This window comes from Chanodichthys erythropterus, chromosome 7, assembly GCF_024489055.1.
Source record: "Chanodichthys erythropterus isolate Z2021 chromosome 7, ASM2448905v1, whole genome shotgun sequence".
NCBI lineage: Eukaryota > Metazoa > Chordata > Actinopteri > Cypriniformes > Xenocyprididae > Chanodichthys > Chanodichthys erythropterus.
The window spans coordinates 9,305,540-9,322,832 of NC_090227.1; the positions used below are offsets into that span (position 1 = coordinate 9,305,540).

General features: G+C 39.7%; 1 protein-coding gene across 1 annotated transcript; it reads right to left on the reverse strand.

The window, feature by feature from the left end:
• Nucleotides 1-617: 617 nt before the first annotated feature.
• On the reverse strand, nucleotides 618-10,661 carry LOC137023554 (sodium- and chloride-dependent GABA transporter 2-like). The gene is made up of 14 exons (XM_067390755.1): nucleotides 10,490-10,661; nucleotides 10,261-10,395; nucleotides 9,483-9,623; nucleotides 9,302-9,386; nucleotides 8,607-8,739; nucleotides 8,214-8,348; nucleotides 5,504-5,607; nucleotides 5,184-5,308; nucleotides 4,934-5,046; nucleotides 4,134-4,271; nucleotides 1,490-1,592; nucleotides 1,289-1,389; nucleotides 939-1,109; nucleotides 618-758 (listed from the first exon to the last, which is right to left on the reverse strand). The coding sequence occupies exons 1-14, from the start codon at nucleotides 10,626-10,628 to the stop codon at nucleotides 618-620; spliced, it is 1,764 nt and encodes a 587-aa protein (XP_067246856.1). The 5' UTR covers nucleotides 10,629-10,661.
• Between the last annotated feature and the right edge of the window lie 6,632 nt (nucleotides 10,662-17,293).

The following is a 17,293-nucleotide window of genomic DNA, read 5'->3' on the forward strand; positions in this document are numbered from 1 at the left end:
TCACGCCCCTAAACATGACCTGGAACAAAACAAACTCTAATTAGTTGCTTTAAATATCAGTCAAATGTCCTCTTGGGCGGTCCTTAGCCAATGAAAGCTGCGATAGAGTCCAGACCTTCTGCCGTTAGTCTGAAGGTCTGGCTACGCAAGACTAGGTCTTCTATAATGAAGAAGAATCTGTAATGAGTTTTAGATAGCAAGGGTATGGATCTAAATGCAAGGATACAAGAAACTCAGGAACAAGAAACAAAATAAGAACTGAGACTAAAACCAAGAACTAAGACCCATAAACTAGTCCCAAATGGACCAAACCTGACAATGAACAGGAAACAATGAAACATGAGGGCTAAATACACAAGGGTTAGTTGGGACACATATACAGGTGAGAACAAAGAGGAAGTCACAAGGTGAAACAATAAACAGATATGTTCTGGGCAGTACTTCCTGATGATGAGAGCCAGAAACATTCCTAAAAAATGTCAGTCTAAATTAAAGAACTGAGACCAAAAATACAGAGTTTGTTTGAAACAACCTGGTTTAGGCATGTTCATGTTTTAGGTTGGTCTTTATTAGTATAGTAATGAAAAGACTGATTACAAAACATAATCATTTTTCTTTCAAAGTCCATTTTTATTTTCCTCTGTGTTCGTCCTGACCAAGTCTTCCATCTCTGCAGTGAAAGCAGTTTCCTTCATTTCAGCTAATTGTTTAGATGTGAGAGGAAGCTCTGTATCAGGACTACACAGGTGATGCCAACGCTGTCAAGGCACACAAATACAGGGAAACAACAGTTAGGTAGAGGTAATTAGATTCTATTGGTTAGTTGAGTATATTAGCATTGGTTAAATATATTTGCATCCCTGTTTTGATCTCATCTGAGATCCCAGAGGCTTGTTTATCTTTTCAAATGTCAGGGATGAATATCTTTTCATCCTCACCTGTTTCATACTGCCTTTCTCAGCACACATTCGACCCAGTGCCCATGCAGGCACCAGCAGAATGGAGGACAGGGCCAGTAACCAGCCTAGTGCGTACGCCCAGTCCGGGTACACATACCAACGGTTAAATGTCAGGGGCTGGTACTCCACCATAGAACATATGAACAACAACTGTGAATGGACAGAGGAAAAAGAGAAATTAGGAAAAAGGAGGGGAAAGAAAAATGAAAGTAAAAGCTGTGTTCAACTGAAGTGGTTATGGTTAAGAATGCTTCAGGAATTCACAACCAAATAGTATCCATTAAGTCAAGACAAACTCAAAATGATGCTTGAAATGCAGAGACACTCACCAGGGACATGAGAGGAGTCAGGTATTTCCAGCACAGCATGAATATGTAGTTGGGGTGTGACTTTGTCATGTCTTCAATAACGTCAAACATTCTCTCAGCCCCTGTGGTGTGTAGAGGATTTAGCTTTAATGGCTTTCCAGTTTTGCCGGTGTATTCTGTTGGCTTTATTATGTTATGATCTGTAGCCTGAGTTCGACTCACCAAAGATCCAACCCATGGCCAGAGACTCAAATACAGACAGGAACAGAACACAGGCTCCATTACAGGCATAGTAGTCAAACAACTGGAATACGTACATCCCCCCCTGCAGGTCACAATAAAACATTACAAGCCAGGGCCAGATTAAAGTACTGTGGTGGTAAACATGTAAAATGCAGATAAATTAAATAAAATTGCACAGGCCCTCAATCTTAAAGCTCTGGGATTTTTTAGAAGTTTAAATAGGTTTCATTTAAATGAGTTTCAGCTCAAAATATCCCACAGATCATTTATTATACCATAAATACACCTTTTGGGGGTAGGCAAAAATATGCTGTTTTCTCATGTGTATCTTTTAAAGTTGGCATAAAAACGGAAATTGTGATCCTCTGATCTGAGTGAAACGGCTTCTTGAATGAAATGAATGAATAGGATCAAAGAGCTTCTGTTTCCCCACCCCCTTTTCACAAGTTCACACTTACAATTAATCAGAATTATCAGCAAAAGAATGAATATTTGAAGAACATTGGTGAGTCAGCTACATATTTATAGGCCTCCTCTTAAGCTGATTAAGCGTAAGCTGATCATTTGAATGTTGCTCCTCCCGAACTTTGTTAATAAATATCATGTGAAGAGGGCTATTCCTTACAGCTTGTGCCTTGAATACTTGAAAATAAATAAATAAAAATAATTAATATGGCTGCTACTGTAAATAATGGAGTTCAGCCATGCTTGCATGAACCAGAGTCGGACACTGAATAAGGAGACACTCTAGCAGAAGGATCACTTTGAGAATGCACCAGGATGATTCTGAATGGTTAGTTGATCAATTTATAAAATTTTTAATATTTGTAATTTTTATTTATTTATTTCTCAGTTGTTTTGTAATGATGGCCAAGTCCATGGTTTTCCCGCAGAATTGGGCTACTTTTACACTGTTGCCGTGTGTTGTTTTTCATGTCCGCAGGTTGAAGTGACCCCAAAATAACATGATAGCTCATGGAATGCAAATTTTACCAGGGGATCCCCGCCAAATACGTGATTTTCCTCCTGGAACGCGTTTAGGCTAGTTTTGGGCTAGTTTTCAGTTGGAATTGGGCAGATTATGTTATGGCAACCCTGATAGGATGCCTACAAAGTCAATATATGCTACATGTAGACAGAACAGGTATCGTTTCATTAATTACAGCATTATTATCCAATTTTATTTATGTCATATCATGACACTGTCACTGTCACTAGTCTGTTATGGTTTTGTTTTCTCTGTGTTCTGTTCCTGTTTTGCCAACTTGTGTTCTCTAGTTAGTTTCCTCGTTTGTTAATTAGTCCTGCACACCTGATCTGTTTCACTCAATCATCCCGTCTATTTAACGATGAGCTTCAGTGTTTACATCTGAACGGCAGCTCAAGGTGCGATCATGCGGCCTCGTAATTCCTGTAGTTACAAGATTCTAGCTTGTAAAAAGTGTTCACGTCCTCGTAGAGCTCGTAATTTCAGCTTGTAAGCTGGGAGTTTTCTGAAAGCTCCCAGATGTACCACGTGGCCGCTGTGCCACCTGACCATATATTCATAGGCGTTGATAGTGGTGGTAGTGTCATGGAAACGCATAATTTCCAGTCCAAGGACGCGAACAGCTCCGAATATAACGTCATGTGTTGTCATCTCAAGATACTGATAAATACGAAGTGGTGTGAATGCAGCATCAGTATCGTCCGTGTGATGCTGACGCAGGAGCCGGCCAATACGAACCCACGTTCAGAAGGTCTTACGGATTTGGAACGACATGAGGGTGAGTACTTAATGACAGAAATTTCATTTTTGGGTGAACTAACCGTTTAATAATGATATTTACCACAAGGTCATTTTTTTCCTTTATCGTCCTGAATCTTCTTAAATGAATGCTTCATCTTTTATTTCAAATATTTGTTAAATTAGAATTAGAATAAATTAGAATCAATAAATTAATATATAAAAAAAATATTGCGTACGCTGAAAAACTACAAATAATACATTAAATATTGTTATTCTTTACATATTTTTCATGGATGAAATTAAACCACCAGTAGGTGGTGGCAAATGACCGTCTAGAGTCATTGATTCATTCTATAAAATTATTCATTCAAACAAATGATTTATTCAAGTATTAGGCATTCGTTTACGAATGGGCCACTGAATGTTTGACTCAACCATTTCTTTCAAAAATGCTGAATAATTCAGTAATGCAACACACTACTGAGTGTTAATTGCTGTGAGACGATATGGTTAGTTGATTGGATGAACACATACTATATGCGCACCGGCACACAAATTTCACAAAAATGTGAATGCAATGTGGAATGCAACCACGAAAATTGCTTTGAGGGAAAGTTCCTATAACTGAGTTCCTTTAAATACCCAGTGCAAAAGCCCCTATTGACTTTCATAGTATGGAAAAAAAAAAAACTGTTTGTTTACCCACATTTTTTAAAATATCTTACTCTGTGTTCAGCAGGAGAAAGAAATTCATACAGGTTTAGAACAACTTGAGGGTAAGTATATAATGACAGAATTTTCATATTTGGGTGAACATTAGGCCATTATAGGTAACAAATAGGTCACTTTTGTTCATTTGAATCTTTCTTACACACAAACACACTCTCCTCTTACCTCTGTAACCATGATGAGTTGTCCAAAGAAGCAAGTGAGACAGAAGACTAGGAGTAAAATTTCTCGTCGTCCTGCTTTGCGCAGCACCACAGGGAACAGGTCCATCACTGATGTTATGACAGCTTCCATTGAAGCAAACTTCAAAGGGAAAATCATATAGGTTTGGTATGACATGAGGATGAGAAAAATGATGACAGTATTTTCATTGTTAGGTGCACTGTCCCTGTAACACACTGAAAGCTGTTTTTACAGCTAACACCAAAAGATCCCAAAGGATTTGCAGATTTGTCTTTACAGTCCACAAATCTGAAAATCACTCTAAATAAAATGTTTGCAGTTCATGAACTCCAATATTTACCCTGTGTTTTTCCATGTCAACATTTTTTGGGCTACTCTGCACATATTTGTATGGAAGCTTGTTTCTGCCACTAAATAAAAAATAAAAAAGGTAATTGTGACTTTTTAATTCTGACTTCTCAGAAGTCTCTATTTTTTCCCCTCTCAGAATTGGACTTCATAACTCGCCATTGTGAGAATATATATATATATATATATATATATATATATTTTAACAAAACAATAAACATAATTATTACATGTAATTATATTCTTAATTACAAATATAAATGCTAAATCTAAATATGAAACCACCATTCAGATAACATGCAAATTAGTGCTTAAAAAATGTATTTTTGTTTGATGAATCAATTTTATATTGTCATTCTTTCAATATTTCAAACAAACATTTGTAGTCATTTGCAGTTTAGAGTTCAAAGTATTACAACATGTGTATCTTATACCTGTGTATCTAGCCCCAGCAAAATAATCATGATAAAGAAACAAACAGCCCACAACTGAGGGAAAGGCATCATAGCTACTGCCTGTGGATAAGCTATGAATGCTAGTCCTGGACCTGACAGAGAAAGAGAGATATTATTTTAAGCTTTCCGTTCTTAGTCATTACATTAGTACAGTCTCAGTTTACAACATTTCAGTATGGTTACAATTGTACTATAAGAACTCCTGTGTTTTTATGAAATATTGCATTACCTGATTCTGCCACCTCTTCAATGGGGACGCCCTGCTCTTGGGCCATGAAGCCCAAAACAGAAAACACAGCAAAGCCAGCCACAAAACTGGTGCCACTGTTCAGAAGACTAAGCCACAAGCAGTCTCTGATAGACATATATAAAAACACATATTGTCTTAAGATTTGCTGGCTGAGTTTTACTAGAAGAAGTATACATACATTTCAAGAACATCTCATAGTGTACAACATAACAAAGAGTTAATTCTTCAATTGTTGACATATGCTCATTCTTATGTTCATTTTATGGTACTGTCATTTTACTGAAATCACCAATACTAACCTGTAGCAGTTGTTGTTGTATTTATTGTAGCTGCCAAAAACAGTGAGAGTGCCAACAGACACACTGTAGGAAAATAAGATCTGAGCTCCAGCCTCCAACCAAACCTACACACAAAGAGCACCCCAATTTCAGTATAATAATCCTTTTTTAAAAATTGATTTAAACAAAACTTTATGTTTAGATATTTTTATGTTTATTTATGTTTATATATGATGGATTTTTTTTTTGTTTTTTTTTTTGGTAAAGTGTTATATTAGGTGTCTTTAACTAAGTAAAAAATTGTTAGGATAGGTACAATGTACTTATTGTGATGATGTTGTATTGTAAAACACTTTTGCTGCTATTGAGGTTGGATACATGTAATGTTTGCTCCCTGTGTCATGTCTGGATGGTTTCCTGTTCCTGGTGTCACCTTTTTAGTTATTTTTAGTTCCCGTTGATTAGTCCTGATTGTTCCCAGGTGTGTATTGTTTGCTTGTTGCTTGTGTATATATAGCCCTTTTGTTTCTCTTGTTCTTGCTCAATCACTGGATTTATGTAAATGGTCCCGTGTCCCTGCTCTCTACGATCTTTGTTTCCTGGTTCTTGTTTTACTTTTTGTATTTAATAAACAACCCTTGCATTTAGATCTGTGTCTCTGCCTGTCATCTTATCTGCCCCTCTGAGTTACAGAATGACTAAGTGAAATATAGAGTACCACACCCGTGAGTTTTTGGACATGGCTCACCACACCCACTTTCTGGACAGTTCCCTCATTTTATTTTATTGTTCTAGTCTGGAATGAACCTATCAGATCACAACTTTTCTGTGTTGGTCTTTGAGGGGAATTTTGTAAATTTGTGGAGCTTGCTCTTCTGCTGAGCAGATCCCTCTTCACTGTGGGAAAGGTGGAGGAGGATCCCACTGTGACCGCTCAAGGGTCCCCTAAACATTTTGTGTCCCAAGCTCCGATGGCCATGGAGCTTGGCTTACCATGAGTCTCACCACTCACAAGCCCAGTGGTCCCAGGACTCTCTAGCCCTGTGGTCCCAGAGCTCTCTAGCCCAATGGTCCTAGTGCTCTCTAACTCAATTGTCCCATGTCCGATAGCTCCATGCTCGTAGGTCTCATTGCTCCCATGCCCAGTGGTCTCAGCATTTCCAATCACAGAGGTCTCAGCTCTCCCAAACCCAGTGGTCCCGGAGGTCTTCCCCTTGTCCTTGGCATTCAAAATGATGACAGCCACCATTTTGTGTGTCTAGGCCACACACACTTCCACCTGAAGCAGCAACGTCTTCGTGCACCCTGTCGGTCTAGCCACTTGTTGGCTTTGTTAAGGCCAAAAGGGCCAACTGAGTACTCTCTGTGCTCCCTGGGAAAGTGCATCCCTGCACAGTCCAACTGAGGAAGGAGGGAGGGGGCTCTGGATCAGGATGTGGAACAGGAGAAGGGCAGGAGACAAGTGCAGGTGACGGTGGGAGAAACCAGGTTGGCAATGACCGTAGGATGAGCCAGGAGCAGGAATAGCCAGGCGGGGACATAGAGTGCATCCAAGATGAAAACCCATGGCGGAGTCAGTGGAGGGAGGAGCCATATGTGGGGTTTTGGCTGCTGACACCATGAGGCTGACCGACGGAGATAAGGCTGATGGATGTGGAGCCCTGGACACAGACGGAGAGCAGATTGAACTGGGGGCGACACGATGGTCCAGGAGGCCGAGGCGGAGCCGCAGTGATGAGTGTCCGAGGTGTAGCCAGGGTGCCTGAGAACTGAGGTGGAGCCGGAGGGAAGGCGGAGCCAGACGGAGCTGAAGGTGTGGAGAGATGGAGCGAAGTGGACGGCTAAGAAGTCCATGGCACAGACATGCCGACATCTGAGCAAGGCAGAGCCAGAGGGACAAGGGAGCCTGGTGCAGCCATAGGGACGATGGTATATGGTGGAGCTCAGGAGGAAGGAGCCAAGGTAGAGCTAATCTCAAATCTACAAAATATCGTGGCATTAGAGGAGAAGTCAAGGTCTGAAGGGAACAAGTGGAGGTGGGGCTGATGAACTGGTTGACTTTTGAAGAGGAGGCCGGAGAGGGAAGCTGGACAGGAACTCTGGAGACACAGAAGACTTTGAGCTGGGTGGAACCAGTGGGGACGCAGATGACTCTGAACTGGGTGGAAACACAGGAGATTTTGAGCTGGATGTGACCAGCGGGGATGGGAGATTAAGGTAAGCATCCTCTTCTAAGTCATCATAACAACAGTTTGCAGAGGCCAGCTGCAGCTCACCCTCAGTGTTGAGAGTGTGGGCAGGGTCTTCCTCCATTCATGCAAACTACACTAATAGTCCCATGGCCACACACCTGGTCAGACTCTCCTCAGGGCTCAGGCTCTGGGACGATGGTAGGCTTAGTCCTCATGTCTAATTCCTCAGTGGCTAATTCCTCTCAAGGACCACTCTATGAGAGTCGTCCTGGTACTTTGTTAGGCACACCAGACCTAAAAAGTCCCCAGTGTGGTCCTCCAGAGAATGGTCCAGGAAGATCCATTTGTGAGGGGGGAGAGTAAAAAAGAAGAATCCAAAATAAACAGTTCTTAAGGGTATAAAAAGCAGGCGTGGGAAATAATTAACAGCCAGGGAAACTAACTAGAGAACTAAGGAACACAGGAACAGAGCAAACCGTGTGAAAATGAAACTAAAACAGGACATAACCCATACAGGTAGAGGGAAGATGGTTGATTACCTGTGGGTCAGTGAGACGGGCCGGTTCAGGGTACAGGTAAAACATAACCCCCTGCAGAGCTCCAGGAAGAGTCAACCCACGAATCAGCAACACCAGTAGCATCACATAAGGAAATGTGGCTGTGAAATAAACCACCTACATTTCAGGCACAAGAAAGGGACATGTTAATTTGATGCCAAAAAATGAAACAATTTATGTAACCAACAAAGATTGTTGTTGTCCTTCTGCCACATAGCTGAAACATATTTGTTCTCTCCTGCACACCTACTATACACTAAAAAAAGAAAACCAATGTGAGCAATGTGACAAAATGCTAATTGAATTTCTTACCAATAACTAGTTCTAATATTGACTTTATGTAAAGTAATAAAATAAAGTGACATTCTTACACACCTTGCCTGTAGATTTGACTCCTTTCCAGATACAGAAATAACATATGATCCACATTGCAATGAGACACAGAAGAATCTCCCAGTTGATCTTACCAACCTCTTCAATACCCCCAGAGAGCACCAGCACTCTTTTTCTGTAAAAAGAGAGACACATCAAATTTTTCTTGTTATGAACATAGTTTAAAATTAATTTGCTTAACCCTTCTGTTTTAGGGTCTATATGACCCCAGACCCTCTTTACGTAGTGGAAAAACATATCCATCATCATTATTATTATTTTTTTATCCTGAGATTTAAAGAAAATATATTTTCAGAAATGTTATTTTGACTTAAGGATAATGTGTCTGAGATCCACTATGAAGCGACTGAACACAAGCGATACTGAACTCAATTGATAATGATGGATTTTCACACGTTTTTGTCTGTCAGTTTGGTAGATACCAATTCATCGATACAAAATGTCCACAAACCACACAAACAAACAATCCTCTGAGGTCTGACTTGGGTCTACAGTTTAGACAGATTTATTTCATAATTATAATGACTATTGATGCTCTTTAATCATCGGGGTCCCTGTGACCCCAACCAACGAGGAAGTGAAGAGGATCTCTACAGAAAATAAGGGTCAATTACAATCAAATTTGTTAGTGCAGAATGTTCATGCAAGACTTTGTATCACAATTTGTATTTATTTACTCCCAGAACTCAGTAGCTGCAGAAGTTGAATTTAGAGATGTCCGGTTGATGGTAAAATTCTTTGCAGCAAGATTTACACAGTCATCTAAGACAGAGAAAAAATATTGAGATATTCATCAGATGCCACTTATTGTTTATAGTTTTAATGTTACTTTTGTTTATTTATTATTTAGATTATCACCTGTGTTCCAGGTGTTGTCACAGCTGGCCCATGGCAGTTGGGAGCTGAAAGAGAAGAAGAGGTAGAAAAGTGCCCATGCCAGAATGATGATGTAATACATGCAGCTGTACAGAAGAATCAGTTGTCCTGCATAGCCAATACCTGACAAAAGCAAACAGAAACACTGACTAGAAGAGAATCAAAAAGAGAAAATTAATGAGAGAGTTAAAGGATGATTTACCCTGTTCAACTGAATTTATGTTGCTCTTACACTATATGCACTTTGCATTTTCTTTCCACTGATTATTTATTAAACCAGATGGTTTCTTTGAAGTTGTTTTCTACTGGATCAAATGTTCATATTCTTCATTTAAATAAAAAAGGAGATAGCTGATATAATGAAATAAATGGTTTCAGTCACACTATTTAAAGATTTTTTTTTTTACAGTGTAATTATACATTTAAATACTGAGTAATATTAATTAATAACATACTATAATTATACATTTAAATACTGAGTAATATTATTTAATAACATATACTTACTATAGGGTTAGTATTAGGAATAGGACTTGGTTTAGGGTTAGTTGCATGTAATTATTCATAATTTACTGATATTACTGGAGTAAGTGCATGTAACATATGTAACGGATACTATAAAACAGAGTGTTTCTTTGCCACTGTGACGTGTATACAACTGCATTACATTAAAAGTGTTTGCATGCAAAAAGATTAACACAATTTTATTAAAAAAGTTCAAGTCTTTTAAAAATAGATGTGTTGTTTCTACAACTCTCACCCTCAACCAGTGGACAGAGGCGATGCCAACATGTAATGCCCCCTTCCTGTGTGTACTGTCCCATTGCAGTCTCTAGTAGGAACAGAGGCATCCCACAGGTAACAACAAACACCATGTAGGGTATCAGGAATGCCCCTGAGAACACAACAGTACAATCACACATAATACCACTGAAAGAATTCTAAGTTCATGAATGTATTGCATATTTAGTTTACTGCTGGTTTCATACCTCCTCCATACTTGTAGCAGAGGTAAGGAAACCTCCACACATTACCCAGTCCAATCACATTCCCTGCCACAGCCAGAAGAAACTCTGCTTTACTACCCCAGTGTCCCCTCTCCTCTATTTGTCCATCTATTCTGTCCATTCCACACAGTTTTCACACGGTTCCACAAAGGTCCAGGCAGCCCTAATTCTGCAGTGCTGGCTGAAGTACTGAATTCTAGTAAGTTAAAAGTTTATACAAATGTCAAGCTATTCATTGACTGATCCCCCCCCCAGATGAACTGACAACCAGTTACATTATTTTAGAGAAGAAAGAAAGAAAGAAAGAAATAAAGAAAGAAAGAAAGAAACCAGAAAAGTTAGTAAATCAGAATAATACAAAATTATAATTTTATGTAATCGGTAGGTTCAAATTAGTAAAATAACTCGACTAAGTGAAATAATGCAAAATGGCTAGTTTTAAAAACATGGTTTGATTAATCAATATGTAAAACCTACAGCCTCCAGTGTAGGAAGACATTCATGCAGCCAACTAAAGCTTCAATTTAACATTTAACCAAGGAGAAACAATAGATTACTGTTCGTAACACTGATTCTCTGAAACATCGAGTGGAGAGATCCACTCAAAGTATCCATACCTGACCTCTGCAGAAGCATCTAATTGCACCAAGTCTGGCTTGACAGACAGGATGGCATGTACATGTACAATTACAGTTAGGGATCCCGCCTAACACCTGATTGCATAAAAGACCTTTCCTCAGAAAGCTTATTTGCTTCCCGTGCAGCAAGACTAGTGGATTTCTCCAATTGATGTTTCAGAGAACCAGGGTAAGTCTGCAGGAGTGCATCCCGCTTGGCGGATGATATGTCAAGTCAAGTCAAGTCAAATTTATTTACATAGTGCTTTTACAATTGGTAATTGTTTCAAAGCAGCTTTACATATTAGAAGCACAGAAAAAAAGGGAAGTGGTTAAAACTGTACAAACAAGCGTGGTAATATGTAACATATACAAGATGGTGCTACATTAAGCCAATGTCGGCTGACTTCCAGGGGTGGAAAAAAACCCCTAGGAGAAAAACCCAGCGTGCTAGCACTGGGAAAAAAGTCCTAGGAGGGAAAAAACCCCTTGGAAGATATATATATGTAAATGTATATGGAGATCAAAATCTGAATTGTACATTTTTATAATAGAGATTAAAAATCGATTATATATAAATATATGTAAGCGGATACGGGGATTAAAAATCTGAATTATAGATGCAGCCAGAATTGGATCTTTAGGCCCATTGTCTCCTGGGCTACGTTGTAGTCAGGTCCAGACGCAGGTTCTCCATCTGATCTGGATACGGCCTGGATCCAGCACTTGGCAAACCTCAGGATAAGCAGAGAGACAGATATTAGCGTAGATGCCATTCTTATTCTGATGTACAGGTATATCTAGTGTTATAGGAAATATTCTCGGTTCCGGCCGACCTAATTATTGCAGCGTAACAATCCTTTAACGGATTTGAAAAATGTTAATGTATTGATAATGTGTTATGTGTATGCAAGAGCAAAGAGATGTATTTTTAGTCTAGATTTAAACTGACAGAGTGTGTCTGCTTCCCGAACAATGCTAGGAAGATTGTTCCAGAGTTTAGGTGCTAAATAGGAAAAGGATCTGCCGCCTTCAGTTGATTTTGATATTCTGGGTATTATCAACTGGCCTAAATTCTGAGATCGCAATAAACGTGAAGGACTATAATGCATTAAGAGCTCACTTAGGTACTGGGGAGCTAAACCATTTAGAGCTTTATAAGTAAGTAGCAAGATTTTAAAATCTATACGATGTTTAATAGGGAGCCAATGTAATGTTGACAGAACTTGGCTAATATGGTCATACTTTCTGGTTCTAGTAAGAACTCTAGCTGCCGCATTTTGGACCAACTGTAGTTTGTTTAAAAGCCGAGCAGAACAACCACCCAGTAGAGCGTTACAATAATCTAGTCTTGAGGTCATGAATGCATGAACCAACTGTTCCGCATTTGTCATTGAGAGCATATGTCGTAATTTAGATATATTTTTTAGATGGAAGAAGGCGGTTTTACAGATACTAGAAACATGACTTTCAAATGAAAGATTGGTATCAAAGAGCACACCCAGGTTCCTAACTGAGGACGAAGGTTTAATGGAGCACCCGTCAAGTGTTAGAGAGTATTCAAGGTTTTTTCGTGAGGAAGTTTTTGGTCCAAAGATTAGGAAATCAGTTTTTTTCTGAATTTAATAATAAGAAATTTCTTGTCATCCAGTTTTTAATGTCAGCTATGCATTCTGTTAGTTTTGTGAATTTGTAGGTTTCGTCAGGGCGCGAGGAAATATAGAGCTGAGTATCGTCAGCGTAGCAGTGAAAACTAACACCATGCTTCCTAATTATCTCTCCTAAGGGCAGCATGTACAGAGTGAAAAGCAACGGTCCTAATACTGAGCCTTGTGGTACCCCATATTTAACCTGTGATCGATACGACATCTCTTCATTAACTACCACAGACTGATAACGGTCAGATAAGTATGATTTGAACCATGCCAAAGCAATTCCACTAATGCCAATATAGTTTTCAAGTCTTTTTAAAAGAATGTTATGATCGATAGTGTCAAAAGCAGCACTGAGATCTAATAACACTAATAGAGAAATACAGCCACGATCGGATGATAGGAGTAGATCGTTTGTAACTCTAACGAGAGCAGTCTCAGTACTATGGTATGGTCTAAATCCTGACTGGAAATCCTCACAGATTCCATTTCTTTCTAAAAAGGAACACAGTTGTGTTGAAACTGCCTTTTCTAGTATCTTTGACAGAAAAGGTAGATTCGAGATTGGCCTATAATTTACTAAATCTCTCGGATCTAGTTGAGGTTTTTTAATAAGAGGTTTGATAATAGCCTGCTTAAAGGTTTTTGGCACGTGTCCTAGTGTTAAAGATGAATTAATTATATCAAGAAGTGGACCTACGACCTCTGGAAGCATTTCTTTCAGTAGTTTAGTCGGCATTGGGTCTAACATACATGTCGTTGATTTTGATGATTTGATAAGTTTAGATAATTCTTCCTCTCCTATAGCGGCGAATGATTCTAGTTTTACCTCAGGGACACTACAGTGCACTGTCTGAAGAGAAACTGTAGACGGTTGCATGTTTATAATTTTCTCTCTAATATTATCAATCTTGCAAGTAAAGAAGTTCATAAAGTCATTACTGCTGTGCTCTATGGAAACGTCAGCAGTTGAATCTCTGTTTCTAGTTAATTTAGCCACTGTGTCAAATAAATACCTAGGATTATGTTTGTTTTCTATTAAGAGATTTGAAAAATAAGTAGATCTAGCATTTCTTATGGCTGTTCTGTACTCAATCATTTTTTCTTTCCACAAAAGGCGAAAAACTTCTAGTTTTGTTTTCTTCCAACTACGTTCAGCTTTTCTAACAGCTCGTTTTAGAGCCCGAGTGTGCTCATCATACCATGGCGTTGGATTAGTTTCCTTAATCTTCTTTAGACGTAAAGGAGCGACCGCATCTAATGTGCTGGAAAAGAGAGAGCCAATAGTTTCTGTTGCAGCATCGAGTTCTTCTAAGTTGTCAGGTATACTAAGGCGATGAAACTGCTCGGGGAGATTATTTATAAAGCAATCTTTAGTGGCAGACGTGATTGTTCTACAATATTTATGGCTGGGTGGTGGTTTTGTAGCCTTGGCTAATTGTATTATACACGAGACTAAATAATGATCTGATATATCATCGCTCTGCTGTAGAATTTCAACAGCATCAATATCTATTCCATGCGACAGTATTAGATCTAGGGTATGATTACGACAATGAGTGGGTCCTGACACGTGTTGTCTAACTCCAATAGAGTTTAAAATATCTGCAAATGCCAATCCAAATGCGTCTTTATTATTATCTACATGGATATTAAAATCACCAACAACAAGGACTTTATCCGCAGCCAGTACTAACTCTGATAGAAACTCAGCAAATTCTTTGATAAAGTCAGTATGGTGCCCTGGTGGCCTGTATACAGTAGCCAGCACAAATGTCAACTTACGTAATGTTACATAAAGCACCATCACTTCAAAGGAATTATATTTGAAATTCTTTTGAATGATTCTGAATATATTACTATAAATTACAGCAACACCTCCCCCTTTGCCTTTCTGTCGAGGATTGTGTCGATAATCATAACCTTGAGGACTAGATTCATTTAAAGTAATGTAATTGTCTGGTTTTAGCCAGGTTTCTGTCAAACACAGCAAGTCTAGTTTATTGTCTGTGATAATTTCATTTACAATAAGTGCTTTTGAAGAAATAGATCTAATATTTAGTAACCCAAGCTTTATCATTTGTTTATCTGATTTATCTGTGATTTTCATTTTTTGAACATCAATTAAATTTTTACCCTTAAAAGGTTTCGGAAGTTTTTTGTATTTACTAGTTCGAGGTACAGACACAGTCTCTATGTGATAATATCTAGGTGAAAGTGTTTCTATGTGCTGTGAATTATCTGAGTTCTGTGACGTGAGGCGGCTAGCAGACGGTCGGTTTAGCCAGTTTGTCTGCGTCCTGATCTGGGCCCTGGTTTGTCATGTTTCAGCTCTAAGACTATTTGCCAAATTTCTAGAGAGAAGAGCAGCACCATCCCAGGAGGGATGAATACCATCTCTTTTCAACAGATCAGGTCTGCCCCAAAAGATTTTCCAATTGTCTATGAAACCTATATTATTCTGCGCACACCACTTAGACAGCCAGCCATTGAGTGATGATAACCTGCTAACTATCTCATCACTCCGACGAACAGGAAGAGGGCCAGAACAAATTACTTTTGCTGACATTGAATTTGCGAGTTCACACACCTCTTTAATGTTAATTTTAGTGATCTCCGACTGGCGAAGTCGAACATCATTTGTGCCGACGTGGATAATGATTTTAGAATATTTACGTTTAGCATTAGCCAGCACTTTTAAATTTGCTTTGATGTCAGGTGCTCTGGCCCCCGGCAAACATGTGACTATGGTGGCTGGTGTCTCTATTTTCACGTTCCGTGTAATAGAATCGCCAATTACTAGGGCACTTTCAACAGGATTCTCAGTGGGTGCGTCACTGAGTGGGGAGAACCTGTTTGATGTTCTAATCGGAACGGAAGAGTGGTGTTTGTTCTTGCCATTATGCCGCCTCACAGTCACCCAGTTAGCCTGCTGCGTGGCTTCTACAACCGGAACCGAATGTGTAGTGTTTACTAGGCTAGTCGCATCCAAAGCAGTATCTAAGGCCCTTTCATTCTCACTATCCTCAATTAAAGTTTGGATGCGTGTCTCTAATTCTGAGATTCTCTCTGTCAGCCTGACAATATCCCTGCATTTATCACATGTGTAAGTCTCACTGCTGACAGAAAGAGCTAAGCTGTACATGTTGCATTTACTACACATGATAATCGTCGGACATGACTGACCGTGTGTTTGATGAACGCCGTCCGAAAAACTGCAACGCACACGGGACTCGCTGGCTGGATGTCTCGGTCGCTTGCCGGTGCCTGGGGCGAGGGTGATGTGCGGGACGCTGTACCTCGCGGTGGATCTATGAATGTCGGGCAGCAACGTCTCCACAGCTTCCCGATCTGGCGAGGACAGATCAGAATAACATACATCGGATAAATCCGCCATTCAATCGACAAGGAAGGTTGGTTTAGAGGAAAAAAAGAAAGTAGACGGTAGCTAGCAGGCTATGGCTAACACTAGGTGATTACGCTGGTGGATTGCTAGTAATAAATCGTTCCGTTTAGTAATACTATGCAATAGGTTAAGTAATCTAGTGAAAAATAAGAAAGTTATATTATGTGAATAGGAATAAAGAGAAGGATTTAGGATAAACTCCACGAAGCTCTGAGCGTAGATCAGACAGCTGGCAGGCAGCAGCGTTGAGCAGCGTTGAACCGGAAGTCCCGAATATACACATATGTGCTACAGCTGTGGTTCTGTGTTGTCTGGAATCAGCTATTTTGTTTCCCTGTTGAGCTGGTGGCCCATGGCCCATATGAGGAAGGTTAGATGGCCATGTGGCCATGTATGGCATGGCACAGATTTCCTGGGGAGACAAAGTTTGAAAGCGTCATCTGTTCTTTTTAATTTGTCACAGCGCTGCTGCATCATAGTAATGGCAGGGCTAAAGAGAGCTTGACCAGGCCTGCTGGCTTGGACAGCCCAACAGGCATTATGGAGAATCAAATCATTAATATATAAAATTTCAGCCTGGTATGTCGAGAGCAAAGAGGAGATGTTAAGGGATCTGACAGCCAAAGCTGAAGCTTAATAGGAAGCAAATTGAATTGAAAACTCAATGGTGCGGGGGTCACCCATGCCAGAGGGGTGCCGTGTCCTTAATTTCAAGACCCACAAAGGTCTTGTTTTAGGTCAAGCAAATCTCCACAAAAGTGTTTCATGTGCTTAGCACATGCAAAGAGGACAGAGCTAGATTCCTATCATACAGTACACATTCCTCTCTTAGTTAATAGCACTTTGAGGTGTCCCCTGGGTGTGCACTGTCACCTCCGCCCTATGTAGCATCCACCTTAAGCTTTTGGTGCTTATTGGGAAGCACCAGACAGTGGCTGTAATTCTCAGGGAATTTGAGGGCTTCTTCCTCTTGTTTGAGTCCCATGCAAACCATGAAGAAAGGATGTAAATCCTTCGCTGCAATGAGTGATCCACATGTGACCTGGCAGGGATGCGACAGAAGGAGGTCTTACCAAGCACATATGAACTAGGCAGTGATACATAAGGAAGA